Source organism: Anser brachyrhynchus, assembly GCF_964034855.1.
Source record: "Anser brachyrhynchus genome assembly, chromosome: 2".
In the NCBI taxonomy this organism is placed as follows: domain Eukaryota; kingdom Metazoa; phylum Chordata; class Aves; order Anseriformes; family Anatidae; genus Anser; species Anser brachyrhynchus.
In genome coordinates, this window is record NC_137695.1 from 3,688,602 (window position 1) to 3,708,445 (window position 19,844).

General features: G+C 45.6%; 1 protein-coding gene across 6 annotated transcripts in view; it reads right to left on the reverse strand.

Annotated features, from left to right (window-relative positions):
* NKTR (natural killer cell triggering receptor) overlaps positions 1 to 19,844 on the reverse strand; it is a 41,409-nt gene extending 21,565 nt beyond the window's left edge. For 2 of the 6 annotated variants that reach the window (XM_080579582.1, XM_080579580.1), the window contains exons 1-6: positions 19,753 to 19,831; positions 19,490 to 19,570; positions 11,850 to 11,924; positions 7,532 to 7,639; positions 6,591 to 6,635; positions 4,768 to 4,855 (exon numbers count right to left, since the gene is read on the reverse strand). In XM_080579582.1, coding sequence (XP_080435708.1) covers positions 4,768 to 4,855; positions 6,591 to 6,635; positions 7,532 to 7,639; positions 11,850 to 11,924; positions 19,490 to 19,547 — 374 coding nt within the window. In that variant the 5' untranslated portion in view covers positions 19,548 to 19,570; positions 19,753 to 19,831. Of the gene's footprint in view, positions 1 to 4,767; positions 4,856 to 6,255; positions 6,284 to 6,590; positions 6,636 to 7,531; positions 7,640 to 11,849; positions 11,925 to 19,489; positions 19,709 to 19,752 lie in introns of those variants that run through there. The other 4 variants (XM_080579581.1, XM_080579579.1, XM_080579578.1 and 1 more) reach the window with 4 other exon arrangements.

Below are 19,844 nucleotides of genomic sequence, written 5' to 3' on the forward strand. Positions count from 1 at the left end.
GCTATAATCTTTAGCTGTTTTCTACTTTGAAACTGCAAATTCAAACTCTATATATTATGAAGGAGAAGCCAAGTTTCACTTTGGAAAAAAGTGCATAGATTGCTGACTTTGTGTTTCACCATCCATCCTTGCCTATTTGTAAATCCAGTTATCGGACACAAATCTGACTTCAAATTGACCGTATACAAGCACATCTGCCTTTATGAGCAGCCTCAGTGGCTTCCTATGGATTCTGTAATTGCACCTATTCCCAGGATGAGCTGCGGCACTGGAGACCAAATAAGGGATTGAGTTTAAATGCCAAAACTTGAATATATTAAAAAAGGCATCTGCAAGTGTATTCAGCTTACACAGCAAGGTTGTGGTGGCAAAGGGGCTGCAGGGGTGGCCTCTGTGAGCAGAGCCCAGCAGCTGCCCCATGGCAGATCAGAGCCAGCTCCACAGCAGATCCATGAGTTACACTGGTTGGGCCTCTGGGAGAGCAGATTTAAGGGGAAAAACCTGCTGTGCTATAGCAGCTGGGAGAGAGGGGTGAGAAATGGGAGAGAAGCAGCCCTGCAGCCCCCAAGGCGAGTGCAGCAGGAGGGCAGGAGGTGCTCCAGGCACGCAGCACAATTCCCCTGCGGCCTGTGGAGAGGCCCCTGGTGGAGCAGGCTGTCCCCCTGCACCCACGGGTCCCACACGGAGCAGATCTCCACGCTGCAGCCCGTGGAGGAGCCCCCGGTGGAGCAGGTGGATGTGGCCTGGAGGAGGCTGCGGCCCACGGAGAGCCCCCGCAGGAGCAGGCCCCGGGCCGGAGCTGCAGCCCGTGGAGAGGAGCCCCCGCAGGAGCAGGGGTCTGGGGGGAGCTGCCGCCCGTGGGGGACCCGTGCTGGAGCAGTTTGCTCCTGGGGGACGGACCCCGTGGTACGGAGCCGTGTGGGAGCAGGTCTTGAAGTTTATGGAAAACCCACACAGGATCAGTTTGGGAAGGACGGCATCCCGTGGGAGGGACTCCACATAGTGCAGGGGCAGAGCACGATACGTAATATAATGTGTGAACAGTTGTCTGATGGGCTGGGGCTCTAAGTGTTATAATAAATGGGATTAGAGCAGGCTGGCAGCCAGTCACTAGTGGGGCTCCCCAGGGCTCCCTTTTAGGGCCAGTTCTCTTTAATGTTTCCATAAATTACTTGCACACAGGACTTGAATGTATACTAAGTCTGCAGACAACACTAAACGAGAACGAGCTGTTCACTCCCTTGGGAGTGGAGAGGCCTCGCAGAGAGATCTTGGCAGACTCAAAGGCTGGGCAGTCACCAACAATATGAAGTTTAACAAGTGCTGGGTTCTGCACATGGGACAGGGGCAGCCCTGGCTGTATGTACAGACTGAGGGACAAGAGGCCGGAGAGCAGTCCCACAGAAAGGGATGTGGGGGTTCTGCTCAGTGGCCAGGTGAATGTGAGCAAACAGAGTGCCCTAGCAGACAGGAGGGCTTTCAGCATCAGCTCGAGCAGCACGTGCAGTTTTGGGCAGTACACACTTGTACTAGCATCCAAAGGAAGGCCACAAAAATAGGTCTTGCCCTCTAGACCTTTCACTATGAGGAATGGCTGAGGACCCTTGGCTTGTTCAGAGCAGGGCAGGCCGAGGGGAGGCCTCATGGCGGCCTGCAGCTCCCTCACGAGGGGAGCGGAGGGGCAGGCGCTGAGCTCTGCTCTCTGGGGACAGCGACAGGACCCGAGGGAACGGCATGGAGCTGGGACAGGGGAGGGTCAGGCTGGGTGTTAGGGAAAGGTTCTGCACCCAGAGGTGGTCGGGCACTGGGACGGGCTCCCCAGGGCAGTGGGCATGGCCCAATGCTCTCAGACATAAGGACGGGTTTTTAGGTGGTCTCGTGTGAAGCCAGGAGTTGGACACAATGATCCTTGTGGGTCCCATCCAACTCAAGATATTCTGCGATTCTAAGAGAGTGACAGTGAAGGAGTGGCAGAGACAAGCTGTCACAGATTGACCCCAGCCACCCTTCCTCATTCCCTTGCACTGCTCAAGGGGAGAAGGTAGAAGAAGGTGGATGAGGGAAGGTGTTTTCGGTTTGCCTTTAGTTCTCACTGCCTCAGTCTGTTAGCAACAGGCAATAAATTACATTAATCTCCCTATGCTGAGTATTTTGCCCATGACAGTAACTGGGGAGGGAACTCCCTGATCTTATCTCGACCCATGAGCCATTTTTGTTGCCTTTTCTTTCTCGGTTCTGTTGAGGAAGAGGAGTAAGAGCAGTTGTGGTGGAGTTCAGCTGCCCAGCAGGGTGAAGCCTTAAGAGAAAGCGTGCCGGGCACCTCAGCTACTGGCCGGATGCAGGGAGAACACTCAATGGCCAGCATAGATATTGTGAGTGCCCTGTGGGATCCTGTCTGGCTTCCAGCTGCTACTCCAGGAGCACTGGGTGCCTTGTGGATGGCGCACCCTGTCTCGCAGATACCCAGCGCTATCTCAAACAACACTGATGTCTGCATGTGGTAAGAAGTCCTGGTCAAAAGGGTCTAAAGCATTACAGCACGCTTTAAAGACTCACACAGCAGCCCACCTAAATCTTATCAGGAGCTCAGGAGCTTACTCCAGAGGTTTATTCACCTGCCTGACCCCAAGGAAAGCTAGTGCCATTTAAATACACTACAGGACATCCAAGAAAAATACACGGGGCAGGCAGGCAAGACGTGACATTCAGAACATCCACAGCCTTCTTGCCCAGCAGCCGAAGCCCTGGTAAGACACCCCAGGACACTAAAAATCGCTTTATATTACTACAGGCAGCTGAGGTCAATCTAGCTTCCGTGGAGATTACTATGCCTTACCCTGCCTGAATTCCCAAACCATAAACCTTTCTCACTACAATGATTAAGAAAAAGAATTCTTTGAGAAACATTAACATTTTAAAATACTTTCACATTTGGTAAAAGTACTCTCAAACACTATTAATTTTGTCTTTGTACATAAATTATAATTTAGCATCTGACACAAGCTTCGGTTGTTCCTCTGCATGGTGAGAGGCAGGGTGTTTTAAGTCCATTAAAATTGAACAAGTAAGCTGAAACTATCATAACTGAAAGAGGAAGACATCTGAATTAAATACAGGAATGAAAAGAAACTTTAGAGCCCTCAAATGATAGCTTCTTGATTGATGTAGCACCATTAAGTTTTGATGTGTATTGTTCAGATAAGCTTAAAAATGGAAAATTGTGACAAGAGAATCAGATATCACCAAGTAATAAATAGCAAACCTGTGTCTTGTAGAGAGCTTTTAAAATGACTTTTTTTGTCTAGAGATTTTCATAGTAGTATATACAGTAAATCTGAATGGATAAATGTAAGAAAGCATATCACTTAGAAGTTGGTTTGAAGGTTAACAGAAAATAAGCTTTTGACACAGTTCTCTCTCTACAGAAAGAACAGGAGTAACCGTGAAAACCTCACTCTTAGGTTTCTCATTAATTTTCCATTTTTAGAGCATTCTTTAGGAAGAGACCTAAAAATGTCTCTTATCTGAACTTCACTGTATCATACTGAAGCTCTTTTTCAGGCAAAGGAAGAAAGGAATATTCTTCAGGAGAATTTACTCTTTTACTGAGGACAGGGAAGCGCCATTCACTCTTATCCCCCAAGAAAGATGGCAAAGAAAAAAAGCTTTTAGAGCTAAGCAACTACAGTGAAGTTTAATTTTGAAAACACCATGGTTATTTCACAATGAAAGTTCTCAGCACAAGCCCAAAGTTATGAACTACATCTTCCCAAACAGAAACTGTTAAACATTAACAGAAGGCCATTTTTAGAAGGGAGTTAACAGGATGAATATTGACATAAACATTAGCAGCCTTAAATACTAATATTGGACCTAGAATACAACTACTTTAATCAAAAAGACTCCAATTTACATCAGACTTGGCAACATTTTGAGAAGGGAGTTACCAGGATGAATATCGACAAATGTTAGTAACCTTAAATACCACTATTAGACCTAGAATATAACTACTTTAATCAACAGACTCCAATTTACATCAGACTCGACCATTTATTCATGAAAGAGTCATGCATTTTCTGCAAAATAACAGAATGTGGCTATATACTGGAATGGATTGATTTTTTTTCTTAAGATACGGGAAAACTTCATTTTCAGCACATTATTTTCCACAGTGATGGGACCAAAGTAAATAGTATACGTGTATGAATAGTACTATCCAGCAACACAGAAGAAAATCATGTCTGGAACAAATACTCCAAAGGGAAAAAATAAATGAAGTGCTCTCTCCAAGTAAAATGACATTCCCCTTCCTCCCTCCTCCCCCCCCCAAAATAAATCATAGGATTTTGAAGGGCACATGCAAATCCATACAAACCATCTCTATCACAGATCTCACTCCTTTCTGCACACAATGCTCAGCATTGTAATTTGCAGATATTCTATTAAAATGTGGTTGGTATGCACAAAACCAAAAGTATCTATTATTTTCTGGACGCTAAGAGCACACAATAGCATAGCCATACTTTCAGGGTAAAAAGCAACGAACAAGGAGCAATCATGTAGCACCTGCTTCTATCCTAAATGAATGCCACAAGCAAGTCGTGATAACTGATGTGTCCTATTATAGATCACACAGGAGGCACCCACTCGACCCTATTCAAAATAAGGTGGATAACATCGTTATAGGTAATTTAGCAATACCATCTTTCTCATGAACAGCGCTCCTCTGTTTAACAAAAGCTCAACTATCACATTACATCTACTCACATGAAAAATTGGGAACCATTGGTATGTTTCCCTCGGTTTGCCATTGACAAAAGGAACGCTCTGTCATGTTTGAGAATAAAGTTTTCATCTGTTTGAAGAAAAAATATGTTTGTCAGATTTTCCCTGACAAGGAATACGAGTCCAGTTTTCTTAGCAACTTATGGGTGCTACAAGGAGAAATTCTTCCGCTGCTAAAGAAACTTGAACAGGTTGGAAAAAACAAATCTAATGAAGACTCAAAAGTTACAGTAGAAGAATTCAATACAGAAAACATGATTTCTCAAAGTCTCAGAAACAGCAAGAAATTCTCTAATGGAAAAAATTAAACTCATCATTAGTGTTTTCAGTAAGCACTTGATCCTCAGACTTAAATTTAAATCCAGCATTTTCTCAATAAAATAAAGTTGGTAGACTTACTGCTATCCTAAAACGAAACATAAATGACACTTATTTACACAGCAGGCACCTCAGGTAGAAAGATCTACTGAAACAGCCATATCCCTGGAATGGCAAGTTAAAAGACAGACACCTATCAATCCCAAGCTGGATGCATCAAAACACATAAGGGAAAAAAAACACAAAACCCCAGACCCCCAGATACCTGGAAGAGAAACCAAATAATACATTCTTCCTTCAACCTAAATGTAAATCCAATTAAAACTAAACATGTATTTCATATTCCAGTGAATTAAAGAGGACTTCTGTTTTTACGGCGTAATATAAAAGCAGGTAATTTTCAAAAATTTGTTTTCAAAGCTAAAAATAGTTTGAGCATACACAGCTGTTATTTTACATACCAAAACACGATACTGCGTGCTCAGCACTTACCACCTTTAGTGCACTCTTTAGAAACTAAGGCTAGTAAGATCTCAGCAATTTTTTCTATTCAAGAGCTTCTTTTGACTAGAGACTGCAATACTCTTAATACTCATCTGTCTTTCAAACTTAACCGCATGCACTTAGCCACGCAGACCTGCTTGCAAAACATTCAGAACCAGTGGGCTGTTATATACATAGTGCCTTTATTAACACTTCAATACTATAGTAACTACCTGTTTTTTTTCCCCTGCAAGAAAGAGTTATGTCCTTAAATGAATACTTTATTAAAAAAAATCACCATTTTCTTTCCAACAACAGATTAAAAAAGTAAACGCACATTAAAACTTCTTTCCAAGTAAAATAACTCATGTAGCATATAAACAAAGTCAAACACTTGGAAATGAGCACTAAGCATACAAACCTTGAACGGGGGAGGGGAGAAAAGGGACGTTAAAAGAAGAAATAATTGTTTAGAACTGAAAATTATGCCAGTAATTCTTTCCCAGATTAAGTCATTAACCCTCACAAAGGTTAGACACAGAACTCTTCGTTTGTCCAAGCAACACAGATATCCATCTACAAAGGGACGTATCAGTTGTCTATATATTTACTAGGGAAGGTACAGGGGAACAGAGTTTGAATTTGTGTTACTGAGCTTTTGTCTCTTACCTTTTCATTTTGCAAAAGACCACATTCTCTATAAACAAAAGAATATGTTGACAGTTTTAGGCAGGAAGATAGGAGTTTATTCATGAATAAAGTTGCCTAACCTCCATGCTGAAAGTCATGTTTAATCAATAATGTTAGCCTTAATTAATTGTCAGTTAAAGTTAAATATTACAAAAAAAACCTCTGAAAGTCATGCATATAAAAATAATTCTCATGCAACATTAGTTTCATGCAAAAGGTGATGTATAAGTAGAACTCTTCTCATTAAGTATCTTGGGAATCGAGGCTTATCTCACAACTGAGCTGAGAATATGGAAAAATATACTTGCTCTTACCTTTAAAATAGCCACCATAAATAGATTCACCTCCTTTTCCATTACCTGTGCATAAAAAAGCATGGATTAAACCTTTTGTTCAGTTTATAAAACACACTGCATGTCACATTCCACCAAGTTATAAGACACGAGGGCACGCTAGCCAGTTGCTAATACATAAGCATATGCCCCTTAATTAAAAGACAGGGCTGTTTGTTATGCAGTTCACTGTCCTGCTGACACTCAGAATATTGAAAATGAAGACTGCTTTTGTGCCTCTGAACACTAGAAAACCTGAAGTGAGGCTCCACTGCCATTTGCTAGAGCAGCAGCAACAGAAAATACAATGACAACTAAAAAAAAAGACAACAGTGGGCATGACCAACCATCTTGTCCTGCTCAGAGCAGCTGAGACCACTAGAACAGATGAGAAAAGTTTTTTTTAAAGGCATCTTTACTTCTACTTGACTCTCACCACAGCATATTCCCCCACCACCCATTTTTATCCATTAAAAGACTTCAAGATAGAGGATAACAGACACTTTGACAGGTATTCCACAGAAGGACAACCAGTTGAAACATCATGTTGCGCACATACTGGGGGGAAGGAAACACTCTTGGAAAACCTGCTTTTAAAAGAAGACTTATTCATTAAGCATTTCTAGCTCATTTACTCCCTTTTTTCCCCCCCACTTTTTAACTTGTTCAGAAAGGTCCTTGTATCAATAAAGCAGCAATGAGCATTGCTAGTGCTATCACTGAGAGGTATCACTTTGGTTGAAACATTTTAGAACCTCAGAAATTAATGAGGACACGGGGGATCTATGCTATACTTCTCAGCAAATGAAGCATTTTCATGGCATTTTTAATACTTCCATGATGTATTCCAAAATTATGTTATAATCACATAGATAATATCGCTGTTCCATTTAAAACATCTAAGTCTTAAAGGTGTATTTTACCTTCGCTGAAGTCCCCACCCTGAATCATGAAGTTTTTAACCACGCGATGGAATGTAGTGCCTTTGTAACACAGCTTCTTGCCAGTTGTTTTGCCAATTCCTTTCTCACCTGCAAGAAGTTTAAAGAACAAGAATCCACAGACTGTCACCGAACAAATTCAAGGATTTACCCCTGTAGTGCTAATGAACATGAGAGACATAAAATAACACAGCTATAAAAGATAAAGCAGCCCTACCTGTTGCTTCTTCACCTCCCATTAACAGCATAGTCTTTTGCAAGGTGACTCAAGTAGGCACAAGCGAAAATTAGGCTTCAAAATAATTTCTGAGCATGAAATTTCCTACAAAGCGGAGCTCGGTGGACAGATACACGGTGCAGCTGTAATCCAAGCCTACTGATTTCTGAGAAAGACATCCCAGCACCTCAACCTGCATTAAAATATCTTCCAAAGTTTGGAAGAATTATGCCACTGGGCACATGGATGGGGGGATAAGGACTGGGAAGGCAGATGCCCCAGTTAGTAGGAGACATTTATATAGACCCCAGTCAGGGAACAAATAAGTCATCACATACAAGCCTGAACTTTAAGACAAAGTCTTTGTTTCTTTGTCTGCTAAGTGCTCCTACAGCCCTGCCTACTTACCCCCTCCCTACCTAAGGAGTTCTTTCCATGTGCTGCAAATCACTTGGACATGGGACGGATGAAAAGTTGTTACTCTGAGACTGTAAGGGATAATCCATCACCTGAGGAGAGCACAACACAAGGACCCTTACCAAAGTTCCCTTCTACCTCTGCCAGGTAAACTTCAGTTTCAGGCCCTCTCAACACCCTGCACTGCCAACCTAATCCCAGGTATTCTGCTCCAGGTGCCCAACAACAGTCTCCTGTTGAGATTATAGGAAGGCAAGCTCCTGACAAAGCTCCAAGAAGCAGATTTTTGTTTATCTGGGAGGGGACTGAAAGATCTGCAAATGCCAGTTTGCAAGTCCAGATGTTTAATTTAAATGCAAGGAGCATCTTGCTACCAAGGCAGACAGCATTCCTTCCCAGGAGCCAGGCCTATTTGTGACAACGTCAGGCTGCAGGAAGGCAGCCAGAATCACCCTGTCCTCCTCCACCCGTTTCTGACCCCCAGGTTTGCTTCACAGATTATGGAGGGAGCAGTAGGGGCACGGTGATGGGCACAGCTTTTGAAACCCTGACCTCCAGTCTCTCTCTCTCAGGACACACCGCGTTGCTCTGAAACAAGTGAAACCCCTCTTCACAATGAGGGGATGGACGTGCACAGCCCCAACCAAGCGTCTGTGAGGTCCCCAGCAGGAAAAGTGGGGAAACACGACACTAGAAGCCACGATGCCTTCACCAGCTACAGTGCAGCTGGGTACCCATGAGTCTTGAAGCAAAATAACTAGATCCACCTAGCATGCAGCAGTTAAGGATTATGCAAACCTGCAATGCTCACAGCCTGCTGCTAAGGTATTCTATTACCTTGATTATATTGTCCAGAATAATGGAATATCACCCCCTCTCATTATCTACTTCCTTAAATAAGTGTAGTCCTTGTGTATGACTGCAGCAGGATGTCAACACCAGGAAACGACCCTGTATTGGGTAAATCTCCAGTGATTCAAGGTTTTCTTGCAAAGAGCAAAGATAAGAGTAAAAGATATACCTGACAGGAACCCAGGCTTTCATGCTGACTAAACGGATCTGGCTGTCAGAAGTGAAAGGAGTCGGGGAAGCCCAGCTCCTAAAAGTGACTATTTCGTCTCTGAGGATGGTATAGCAGCTTAAAAGCCCAAGAAGTTAAAGCAGCCCTCATTTCAGCTCTGGTTGCCAGAGGAATACGTGATCTCACCTTCATCTCCCATCACTGAACCACTGCTCTTCTGAAGACAGGCTTGGAAAACCCCCTAACACAGTCTAGGCAAACACAGAAATAGAGGCCAAACCACAGAGCTGCATCCATCCCTGGGGACAGGCAGAAAGATGTGCCAGCGCCGCTGGATCCTGCTGCGAAGAGCACGAATGACCCTAAACCTGGCCTGCTGCTCCTGGCCACAGCGGTCACCTGCAGCGCCACGCAGCAGACAGCATCCTCGGGCTGCAGGTTCGTAGCTCGGGCGCTGAGGCAACAGAGATACGGAAAGGACAAGAAAAGAGGGCAGAGGAGGTGGCATGCACGATTAGCAGTAACAAATGGACTGGAAGAACCAGACAGACAGAGCAGCTGATAGGAAGAAACACGAGCAAACAGAAGAGCAGCACAGGTGTGATTGGTGCAAACAAGGCAAGGATTAATGTTAGCTGCACGATGCTAGGCTCTAAACCCCAAAATCCCAAGTTCAAACTTGAGAAGTAGCATGGCAGTAGAGAGGCGGCTTCTACTGGCAAAAGCAGTGAATGCAATTTAACTCTCTTCATCATTAATTACACCAAAATTAAAAAAAATATTACTCCAGGCTTTTCTGTATACATAATTAAATTATGAGGGGGAAAATACATAAGCAAATTTTTAAAGACACCTAGCAAACATAACTCCATCCTGTGAGCACACAACCGCAAACATTTGCGGGAATGAAACCAGCGTTTCAGGTAGCTTTTAGGTCTGAGTTTGATCTCTACATTAGACCTCAGGACTCCGTGCTATCTTTCAAACGTTTTGCTAACTGAAACACAGGCTCTAGCTGAAGACTTTAGTGGAACCTGTACAGCCAGCTGCAGAACGCAATTCAAACAGGGATGCAACACAAAGCTGTGAACCTTTAATTATTCTGCTAAGTACTTGTTTCATTGCCTGTGATCTCCAATACCTTTTCCTTCCTTTGTCTTTTATTTCCATCTAACTTTTTCTGGCAAAGCCGCTGTAAGGGTTTAAACAAAAACAAGATGAAGGACTTGAGGCTCAGACACTATGCTATTCAGTGTGCTACTCCATCTTATTTCTCATCTTCCGTTATCTATTCTGATTAAGAAAAGCCACAAGAAAGCTGCCCATTTTTCTACGGTAGTCTTAACTTTCTTCCCCCTTCTCAGTCTATCCCCAGGTGTCTCTTCAATGACCAAAAAAGATGAGGCATCACTACATACACCTCAAAAAAACTGAGTTATATCCTGTCCCCTCTACAAGTTCGTAGTGATGCAAGACCCTGAAATCTTGTCAGATGTTATCTGGAATGTGTCACATTCTGGGATTTGAGCCCCGACGGGACAGGCTTCAAGAAATTAGTGTGCAAGGATATCGGCAAATAAATGTCCCCCATAAACGGTTAGCTGAAAGCTGTTCACTAAGGCCAGGCACTAGAATGCTGTCTGGAAGGTCTCGCAGGAAAGTTTGAATCATCCAGAGAACAGTTACTTCATATACGAAGAGGCTTCGTTCATGCAGTTGATTTAAGGTATACTACAAGTACTTGAGCATTCCTGTCCACAAGACCAACAAACCACATAACGCATCCTTCGCATAAATACCACGCAGCAGTTCCTGTAACAACCTCATCAAGGCTGATCTTTAACTTATGGTTGCAAATTCACCAGGGAACAGCGTGGATCAAAAAACCACCAAGCCCTTCCTACCCTTACTCTTCCGATCATTAGAAACCTTTCAAAAATGTTAATTCCTGTTTAAAAAAAATGCGTAAAAGATTAGACCCAGTCATTATGTTACTAATGCTGTCCTTTGATTTCCCAGATCTATTCTTCCTTTTCTCTCAAACAACCCCAGGGTTTCTAAGGGATCATCATGTTCCCACTCAGTCCTTCATTTCGCTAAAAATGAAGACGTTTTCTCTTCACATTTAATAGATGCATCTCTCTTCTGATCCCTGTGTAGCACTCCCGTGAACCTAAAATACACTTTCGTGGTATGAGAGTAAGCAAAATTTGACATGGTATCAAGCCATACATCACCAGCGTGCTGTGCAACGACACGATCTCGTAATGTCTGTCCTGAGAAATTGTCAAGTCCTGGTCATCTTTTACACACGTGCAGCTTCAGCGATCAATAATCCCACCACAGTCTCACACTTACCAACCACTTCTATCTAAAGAAGCCCCACGTTAGGTTCAGGAAATATCTTTTTGCTCCACGAACTTAATTTGGCCCAATGAATTATGCAGAATCTCCACTACTAACTGAGTAACAGAATATCAGTGTTCAAGTCATCCTCTGCACTAACACGTCCCAGCTTTGCTCTTACCAGGAAAAAAAAACAACACAAAACATTTGCACTGTTATTAAGCTATGGTTTATGCTTGTTGAAACAAACAGTAATCGTAAGAAACATTAAAATTCTTAAATGCAAGCATGCTACTTACCCGAGCACAAGCAAAGGAAGTTTTTGCAAGTCTTTGGACATATATCTGAGAAGAGCTGAAACATAATTCGACCAACTAGAAAATTAAAAAAAAATACAAGTTTTATAATACTTCATGATGATATAAGAAACTGCATATAAACAAGTCAGCATATTTTGACATTAGTTTTCTGGGAAAAAGTTATTTTATCACACAGAATACGAAGACACCTCAAATATGTAAACATCAAGCCATGTGGCAGGAGATATTACAATTGCTAGAAACGAAGATTAAGCAATATCAAAAATCCCAATGATTTCATTTTGATTTCAGCCTTGGAAGCCAAACCAACTTGCTTAAAACTCTGTTGTGTCAATTAACTTCTGCTCTGGGAAAACGAGTTGTCAGGAGTGCAGGTCCTCAGAGAGCTGGGGTGTTTTTTTTAGAAGTGCTAAGTTTATACAAGTATATGATTATGCCTCTGCAGTTTTCCATGCGACCATCACTTAAAAAAATCCAACTCAGCCCCACGTTGTGTTAAGGATTATAACTACACTGACCTCTTGGCCTCAAACCTTTTGGTTAGAAGGGTGCAACGGATGAATTGAGCAGGAAAAAAAGACAGGTGAGGTGGAACAGCACTAGCTGTTTCAGGACTAATGAATGCTCCAGTTGCCAAATACAAGCACTATTTCCTCCCTACACGAAATGAGCAGAGTAATTCCCACCCTCAGCATAGCTACTCCCACACTACTGGTAGTACTTACGCTGCGCACCTTGGAAATCTATTAAAACACTGCAGAGTGGAGCAACGCTCATTTTGAACTGTTTCTCATTTTCTATCTTGTTTTCCAAGATATTGGGACTTACATTCCTAAAGCAAAACCCTAAATGCTCCCAGACAGAAAATCTTACAGAAATGTGTAATTAGCAAAGTTATTGTTCTCTCTATAGGCTGTGAAATCAGCAATAAATACCACGCTGCTGGCCAACATTACAAGACAACCAGGAATGATTTCTAAATGAGCACTACCCTCTAGTGGCATACGCTGGTAAGACTTCAACATAATTATTTAACCAGTAACTACTCTAAGAAATATTTTCTCTTTTCCTTCCCTCAAAGAAAAATAAAAATTCAGACTTATTTTACTCAATACTTCAGCACCAAGATCCATTCCAAGAGGCTCCTAAGACACCGCATTCAATTTTAAAGCCTTGTCCAAATATGTACGATTGCCAATGAGGAGTATTTTTGGTTCAAAAAGCTAGGGGATAAGTGAGACATACCACAGAGATCACCTTTATTTTGAACACTCAGATAAAAATTCAAGATGCCTTCAGCTGTTGAAATGCCTGCGTTTCATTAGCTGCAGCGAGAATATTCTCTGAGGAGCTGTTACAGCAGGAAAGACTGAAGGAAATGGGTAGGGACAGTCTTCAAAGCAGGAAGAAACAGCAAATATTCAGTGACTCCAGATTAAACAGCAGCAGCTGTAACTGCCACCGTGAAAGGACAGCTATCTGGACGTGAAGGATCATTGTAAGCGATGTGCATTGAAGATCCACACAAGAACACAAAGAGAAGGCAGTTAGGTACCAAAAGCTTTCCATTTGCATTGTGAGCCCAGCAATTTAGGGCAACAGAAACCCCATTCCTGTTTGCAGAAGCGCTGAACTGAGCGGGCGAGAGTGCTTCGGAGAGCCCGCACGTGTCCCCTCCCGCATCCACCGCAGGAAGCGTCCTCCTGGGAGGGGAAATGGCACAATCCCCCTTGCACCAAGAGCAGAAAAATGAAGGGCAGCTGCTGCTGCACCAGGGTGAGAGCTGCCCAGTAACCCAAGGGTGCTGTTGCCACCAGGAGGGACCTGAGCCCCCAGGCACGAAGCGCAGAAGCAGCCTCCATCCTACATACGAGGGCACGGCAACCAGCACCCTAAGCAGCACGCACCACTTCTGTCTTCCGGCGGAAGAACTTCTTGTGGAGTTCTGCCTTGACATCTTCAAGAACTAAAGAGATGTCCGTAACGAAGGTACCGTGATTTCAGGACTTCTAGTGCTTTGCTACTAACGTCCGCACTGCATTGTGCCCTTCAGCCCCTACAAACTACACCGCGCAGCATCAGAAGTCTAAAAAAAAATGTTAAAAAAATAGGGAAGCAGTTTAAAAATTAAGGAAATTTCTTCCCCCCATCACCTGCAGCGCTCTTACCCTCCTATTTCCCATTGTAGGAAACGCGGCCGTGCGCTTACACCCACAGCAGCCACACGCTGCGCACCCAGCTGGTGGGCTGCTGCCCATACCTTACCTGAGCTGCACCAGCAGCACTGCCAGGGAAAGGCTGTATTTTCCCTGGGTAGACGCTTAATAAAACGTGCCAAAGAGATCCGACACATTTTGACGCCTTGATCAGACAGGCACCTCGTGAGCTACCGCTGTTAACACACAAAAATCTGTTATAAGGCTGCTTCGAGCCCACGGACATCTTCAACCCGCGCCCTGAAAAAGGGAAACAGCTGGTTTTAAACCTGGAGCTGAGGCTCTCGCTGACAGAGCACGGGTGAAAAAAAGCCTCTGCGTTGCTAATTGACTCTAATTTAGACACCTCTGCTCTGAAGTAATCGCCGTCACCGTGTGCAGAGAATTTCCAGTGGTTCCTTCGGATTTGTTTCCCTGGTACCAGGCTGAAGTTACCTGGATGGGGAACGAGCTCGCTGCGACCAACTGTACGTCGTGAACTGAAAGTTAAATGAAACAAAAACCTGCTGGCGAGAGCTGCCCCACTGGGGGCAATCTGCTCACAAACCTACACCGGCTCCTCTGTTGGCTGTAGCCAAGCAAGGAGCCCGCAGAAGTCGCTCGCTCCTAGACCAAAGCGAAAACACTGGCACTAATTATGTTTTCTGATGATGAAACTCACCTAGCTTCAGCCACAAGCCTCCCAGCTCTGCAAGGAAGTTATACCAACTATTAAAGTCTTGTTTCAGAATAAGACTGGATAAGCAGGCAGGCTATTCGTCATTTTAATCTTAACTTTGCTCTCAATAAAACGATTCTCACCAGCTCGCGGCTCCGAAGACGTGCCCCAGCTCTGACAGCACTTGGCTTTCCGTGCTAGCCACACCACGGAGGTTTAGCCGACTATAACTTAACATCTGCTTCTTAATCACAAACCTCTACCCGGATAAATACTCTAATTTGCTGGAGGCTTTTACCTTAAAGATATTTTGGGGTAGAAATTAGAGCATGTGGTAAAAGTAGCGTTTAAGTTGCTGTAATTAACTACAGCGAGTGACGTACAGATAAATTCTAGGTTGGTTTGAAGTCTGATTTCATAAAGCGTTATCTGTAGCTAATGAGCTCCGCCAATTAGAGAGACCAGACGGCATAATGACCAGATACGGGCCTATTTCCATGCTCTACTTCCAGACTGAAAGATGAAAACTTTTTGGTTTTGAACCCCTCAGTCCTTCAGCCGTGGAAACGCTCGCTCTGGATTCAAACGAAGCCGTAAGAATCCAGGACAGGAATATCCCCACCACACCATACCAAGCACTCCTGCTAGCACAGCTCGTTAAAACGATCACTGATTTCAAGCGGTTATCCAGCCATCTCCCCCCACTTAGATGCTTAACTTGTTTTTGGAAGCCAGCTCTGGAGACAGCCACATATTGCCGAGTGCATTTCCCAGGGAACACAAGCTGTTTCCCTCGCCCGCGTTAGGTTTGGGCCACAAAGGTGTCAATTTCAGACACTCCCAGAATAAACCTAGCTATTTAAAGTAAATTTAAGCATGCCTGTCTTTTCCCGGTTTCTCAGAGCAAGCCAGGTAAGAAGACACCACAGAATTTCCCCTGGATACGGGGGGAAGGCCCTGCTGGAGGAAAAAGCTGGGGTTGCAACCCCGGGGTTACAGCCCGAAGGACAGCCCCTGCAGGCTGAGAGCAGGAAGTTTACCCAAGGCCAAAGGGCTTGGGTACGTTTGCCTAACGATTCCGACAGCACCCCACTAAAATGAAGTTATTTTAATCTCACGAGCTTATTTATTTATCCCTAAATTGGGGAATCCTAAGTTATATACACCGTAAAAGATTGCTTTAAAGTGGGAGCGTGGCTACAGATTTGAGAAAAATGAAAGCTGCCTGCAGGAAAAGAACAGATTTCATTCAAGACAGCAGTTAAAACAACGGATGGCGCGCGTCCTCTGAGCCCAAACCTGCAGAGGTCTCGACACATCAACGCTGTTAGTGCCTCCACCACCCCTCTTTGCAGGGAAAGCCTCTGCAAGCCTCCTTCCCCAGCTCTCTGCTAAGCCCCGTCCCCAAGCATCCGTGGGTCCAATCTTCCACCATCTCCCCAAAAGCGACCACTCCACTATTGCTCACACCAACTCGCTGGCTTCAGTTTCGCAGAGAGAAAATACGTCCTGGCTTCCCCCAGAGGCACGAGCTGATCCCTTTGGTCCCCCATTTACCGACTGAACTTGTCCTAGACCTCCAGACAAATCTTTGGGGGATTCCATCCTGCACTGGCCACAGCAGTTTTATACAAAAAGTGGATTTCAGTGTTGTTAAAGCAGCTCCCCACAGACTCTAGCTATATCCTACAGCCCTCACGCTCTGCAATTAGGGTTCCCCATCCTGTATGTCCTTTTGACTCACATACAGCACTCAACTGGATTGCCAAACTGTTCACGGACAGCCAAGGCACGGATCTGTTTCCTGCCCATCGGCACCTTTCTGCCTTCCAAGTGCTAGAAGTTAAAGGGAAGCCAGCTGGGAACAATTCATCTCCTCAGGAAGGGCAAGAAAGACCCCATGAGGGCTCCCGGGCCCTATTAATGCAGACAGTCCTACGATGACTGTTGCGGTGGAGCTTATTTAATGTAAATTCAGACCGGAGACTAGAAGGAGAAAAGTAACGAAGGAACAGCCTGCCTGACAAAGGGACCGACGGGACGAAAAGAAACCAAAGTGAAAGGAAAAATGAACAAGAGGTCAAGCAACAATAGAAGGCACGAGAAAAAAAATGATAAGAATAAGGAAAAGCCTATCGTGAAGAGCAATGAAACAAAGCAAACCCACGCGTAACTTGTTTTCTGATGGACAAAGCCGGCCAGCAGCACGAATGGGGAAGAAAAAATTGGCACGGCCACGCGAACTGCTACAGCAGCAGGCTACATACGTGACACCCTAGCCAGGCATCAGGCTCGGGTATCGCGGTCAGAACAGAAGATCCACACAGGTTTTGCACCACAGAGCAAAGCCAATATTATTTAGAGAGGCATCTGCTGCCATCCCCAGATTCTTGGCTTGCTGCAAGGAGTTTACTTGGGCACGCTCCGGGTGTCTGAGCTGGGAGGGACCCAAAACGAGGGACAAGTGCTGCCTGTGCAACTATCACAACACATCCTTATTCCTGATTTCATCTCCTTTTGCTTTTTTAAAAAAAAAAATACCGCAATGTGCGTTCATGAAAATGAAGAGGCAATTTATTTAAAGTAGTCTAAATTTCGAGTTACGCTGAAAACACTGAAACCAAGCCTACAAAGTCTGCCCCGAGCAAGAAGCCCGTACCAGCAGGGGCACAAGTTTCATTTCGAGATTCTGCAGCTGAAGTTACCAAACACACACGGAGGCACAAAAGCTGTAACGCAGCTTCTGAAAGCACGACCAAAGCCACACCGTTCATCTCCCTGTTTTGTAAGGGATCTAGTTAAACAGCAGAACTAATTCACACTCCGCGCTCCTCTCCCCTCTCACACACCACCTTTTGCAGCTCCTCCTAACCCGATCTGTGCACCGCGCTCCTATTTTTAATTGCTACAGGTATCTGCACAGCCACGGGGTAAACGCAATCGGGGAAGGGAAAGCTGAGAGTTGGGGGAACACTGCTGGTCTCCAAGCAATCAACGCTCAAAAATGACACAGTTCCCTGTCCTGCAGGCGAGATGTCTCCTGCAGCGAGAGGCACGTCCTGATTCTCTGCATTTTCTGGGGAGATGTTACTTTGATTTCTTAGTGCATACAGGGCAGGGGCCAATGCTTTGCTTCCTGGCTAGCAAGAAATGCAGCGCTGTTCTTTCCTCCAGGTCTTTCTCCCTACATTCAATAAAAATAAACAAGCAGCTAGGCTGATGGCATTAAGGCCAGATAAGCAAAATGTTAATTTGGCAAACTGCTGGCAGTTTGGAAGTTAAAATTAGTACCACCCTAGTATCGGCAGGACACTCCATCTCGCAGAGCTAACGCTTCATGTCATCTGGAAGCACTGCTGTATCACTCACACTTCATTCGGCTCTTGAAGGTCACCTCACAGCCAGAGGGGGATGTTTAAGTTTCTTAAATGCAACTTTACATCCCGAGATAGAGTTGTATAGAAAATTGATAAGCAGATGCTCGCATACAGTAGCATAGCCACGTTACGCACGAGTCCTGCGCCAGTATTTTATTCACTGACATGCTTCCCTGCAAAAATACGAGTGATTAATCAGGTGAAATAAAAGCAGCAGGGCTCTGCATTTCACGTTCACCCCGTTTTAAAGGGAAAATAAATACTGGCAGCAACAGAGCCCAGCCCCGCGCCTACGCCAGGTAACTTAAGCTCTGCACCACCAGGAACCTAACAGCGTGATTCCTCGCCGACAGCAGCACCAGCCACCAAATCCTAGCAGATATGAGGGAAAACGGGGTAACCTGCTGCCTTCGGGATTCACAAGGCTGAGGAGGGACGAGAAGGTAACAAACAGGAGGGAAAACCAAGTGGGAGCGGGGCTGCGAGCATACAGACAGTAAGGAGAGGTCCCCCAGATGAGGAGCCCCATCGAAAATCCCTGCCAAAGACGGAAATTCGGCGAAGGCTCAGCCTCAAACCACAGCTCCCGCACCAGAGACCCCGCCACAATAAAGCAGCTTTCAGTAGCCTAATTCTCCAGTAAATCTGGATTTAAAGCACGGCGTTAAAACTCCACTTCCTTTAGCGTTTTGCTCATCAGAAATGAGTTCTGAAACGCTAACCAAAGGAACTCAAACGTAAACCTTAAGGGATTTACACAGGAGCCCTCTCGGGCCACCGGATCCGAATTTGGGCTGAAGTTTGGGAGCAAGCCCAACGCCTGACAGCCGTGCCTGAACACAAGGCAAACCTGCGGCAAGAGTTTTTAAATCTCCATTTTCTAAGTCCTTTGGAGAAAGACTGAGGCAGAAAATGAAAGCAAAAGCACAAGGAGGCTACGAAATCTTGCTGTGAGAGAGCGGCGGGGCCGGGAGGCACCGGGTGCTGGGAGCCCAGGACCAGGAGTCCCCCTGCAGCCAAGGGCCAGCAGGGCTAACCCCCAGCTAGCCACACCGGCCACGCTTTCTGTGTGGAAAAGAGGAGTTCTGAGACATTTCTCTTCCTTGTTTTAAAGCAGGCCGGCCCTTTAGGTCCACCCCGGGGCAGGAGGGGGGCAGCAGCCCCCTATTAATTAGGGGTAATTAGCGCACTTCCAGCAGGACCCAGAGCCCCCTTCCACAGCCCCACACTCCCCAAAGGGGCTCCCCAAATTACTGCCAGCCCCCCAAACCCCTGCCAACCCCCCCCGGCCCCCAAACCCCTGCCAACCCCCCCTCGGCCCCCCAAATTCCTGCTCCTCCTCCCCCAGCCCCCCCAACCCCCCCGTACCTGGGTCCCGGTTGATCTCGATGTCGAAGAAGCACTGGGGCCGGTCCTGCACCCCCATGGCTGCCCCCTCGCCCTCACCACCTGCCCACGGAGAGAAACCGCCGGGGGCTGGGCTGAGCCGAGCCGAGCCGGGCCGGGCCGGGCCCGGCCCCGTGAGGAGAACCCTCTCCCCTCACCGTGTGAGTGAGGGGAGGAAGGGGAGGGGGGAAGGGAAAAAACGGGATAAAATGGGACGCCCCCCAAGCCCTCCCCCCCCCCTTTACCTGACGGCCCCTGCGCTTTGTCCCCGCTCCGCGCCCCCTCGCCCTCCCCCCCCCGGCCCGGGCGCCATGAACCGGCCGCGCTCAGGCCCCGC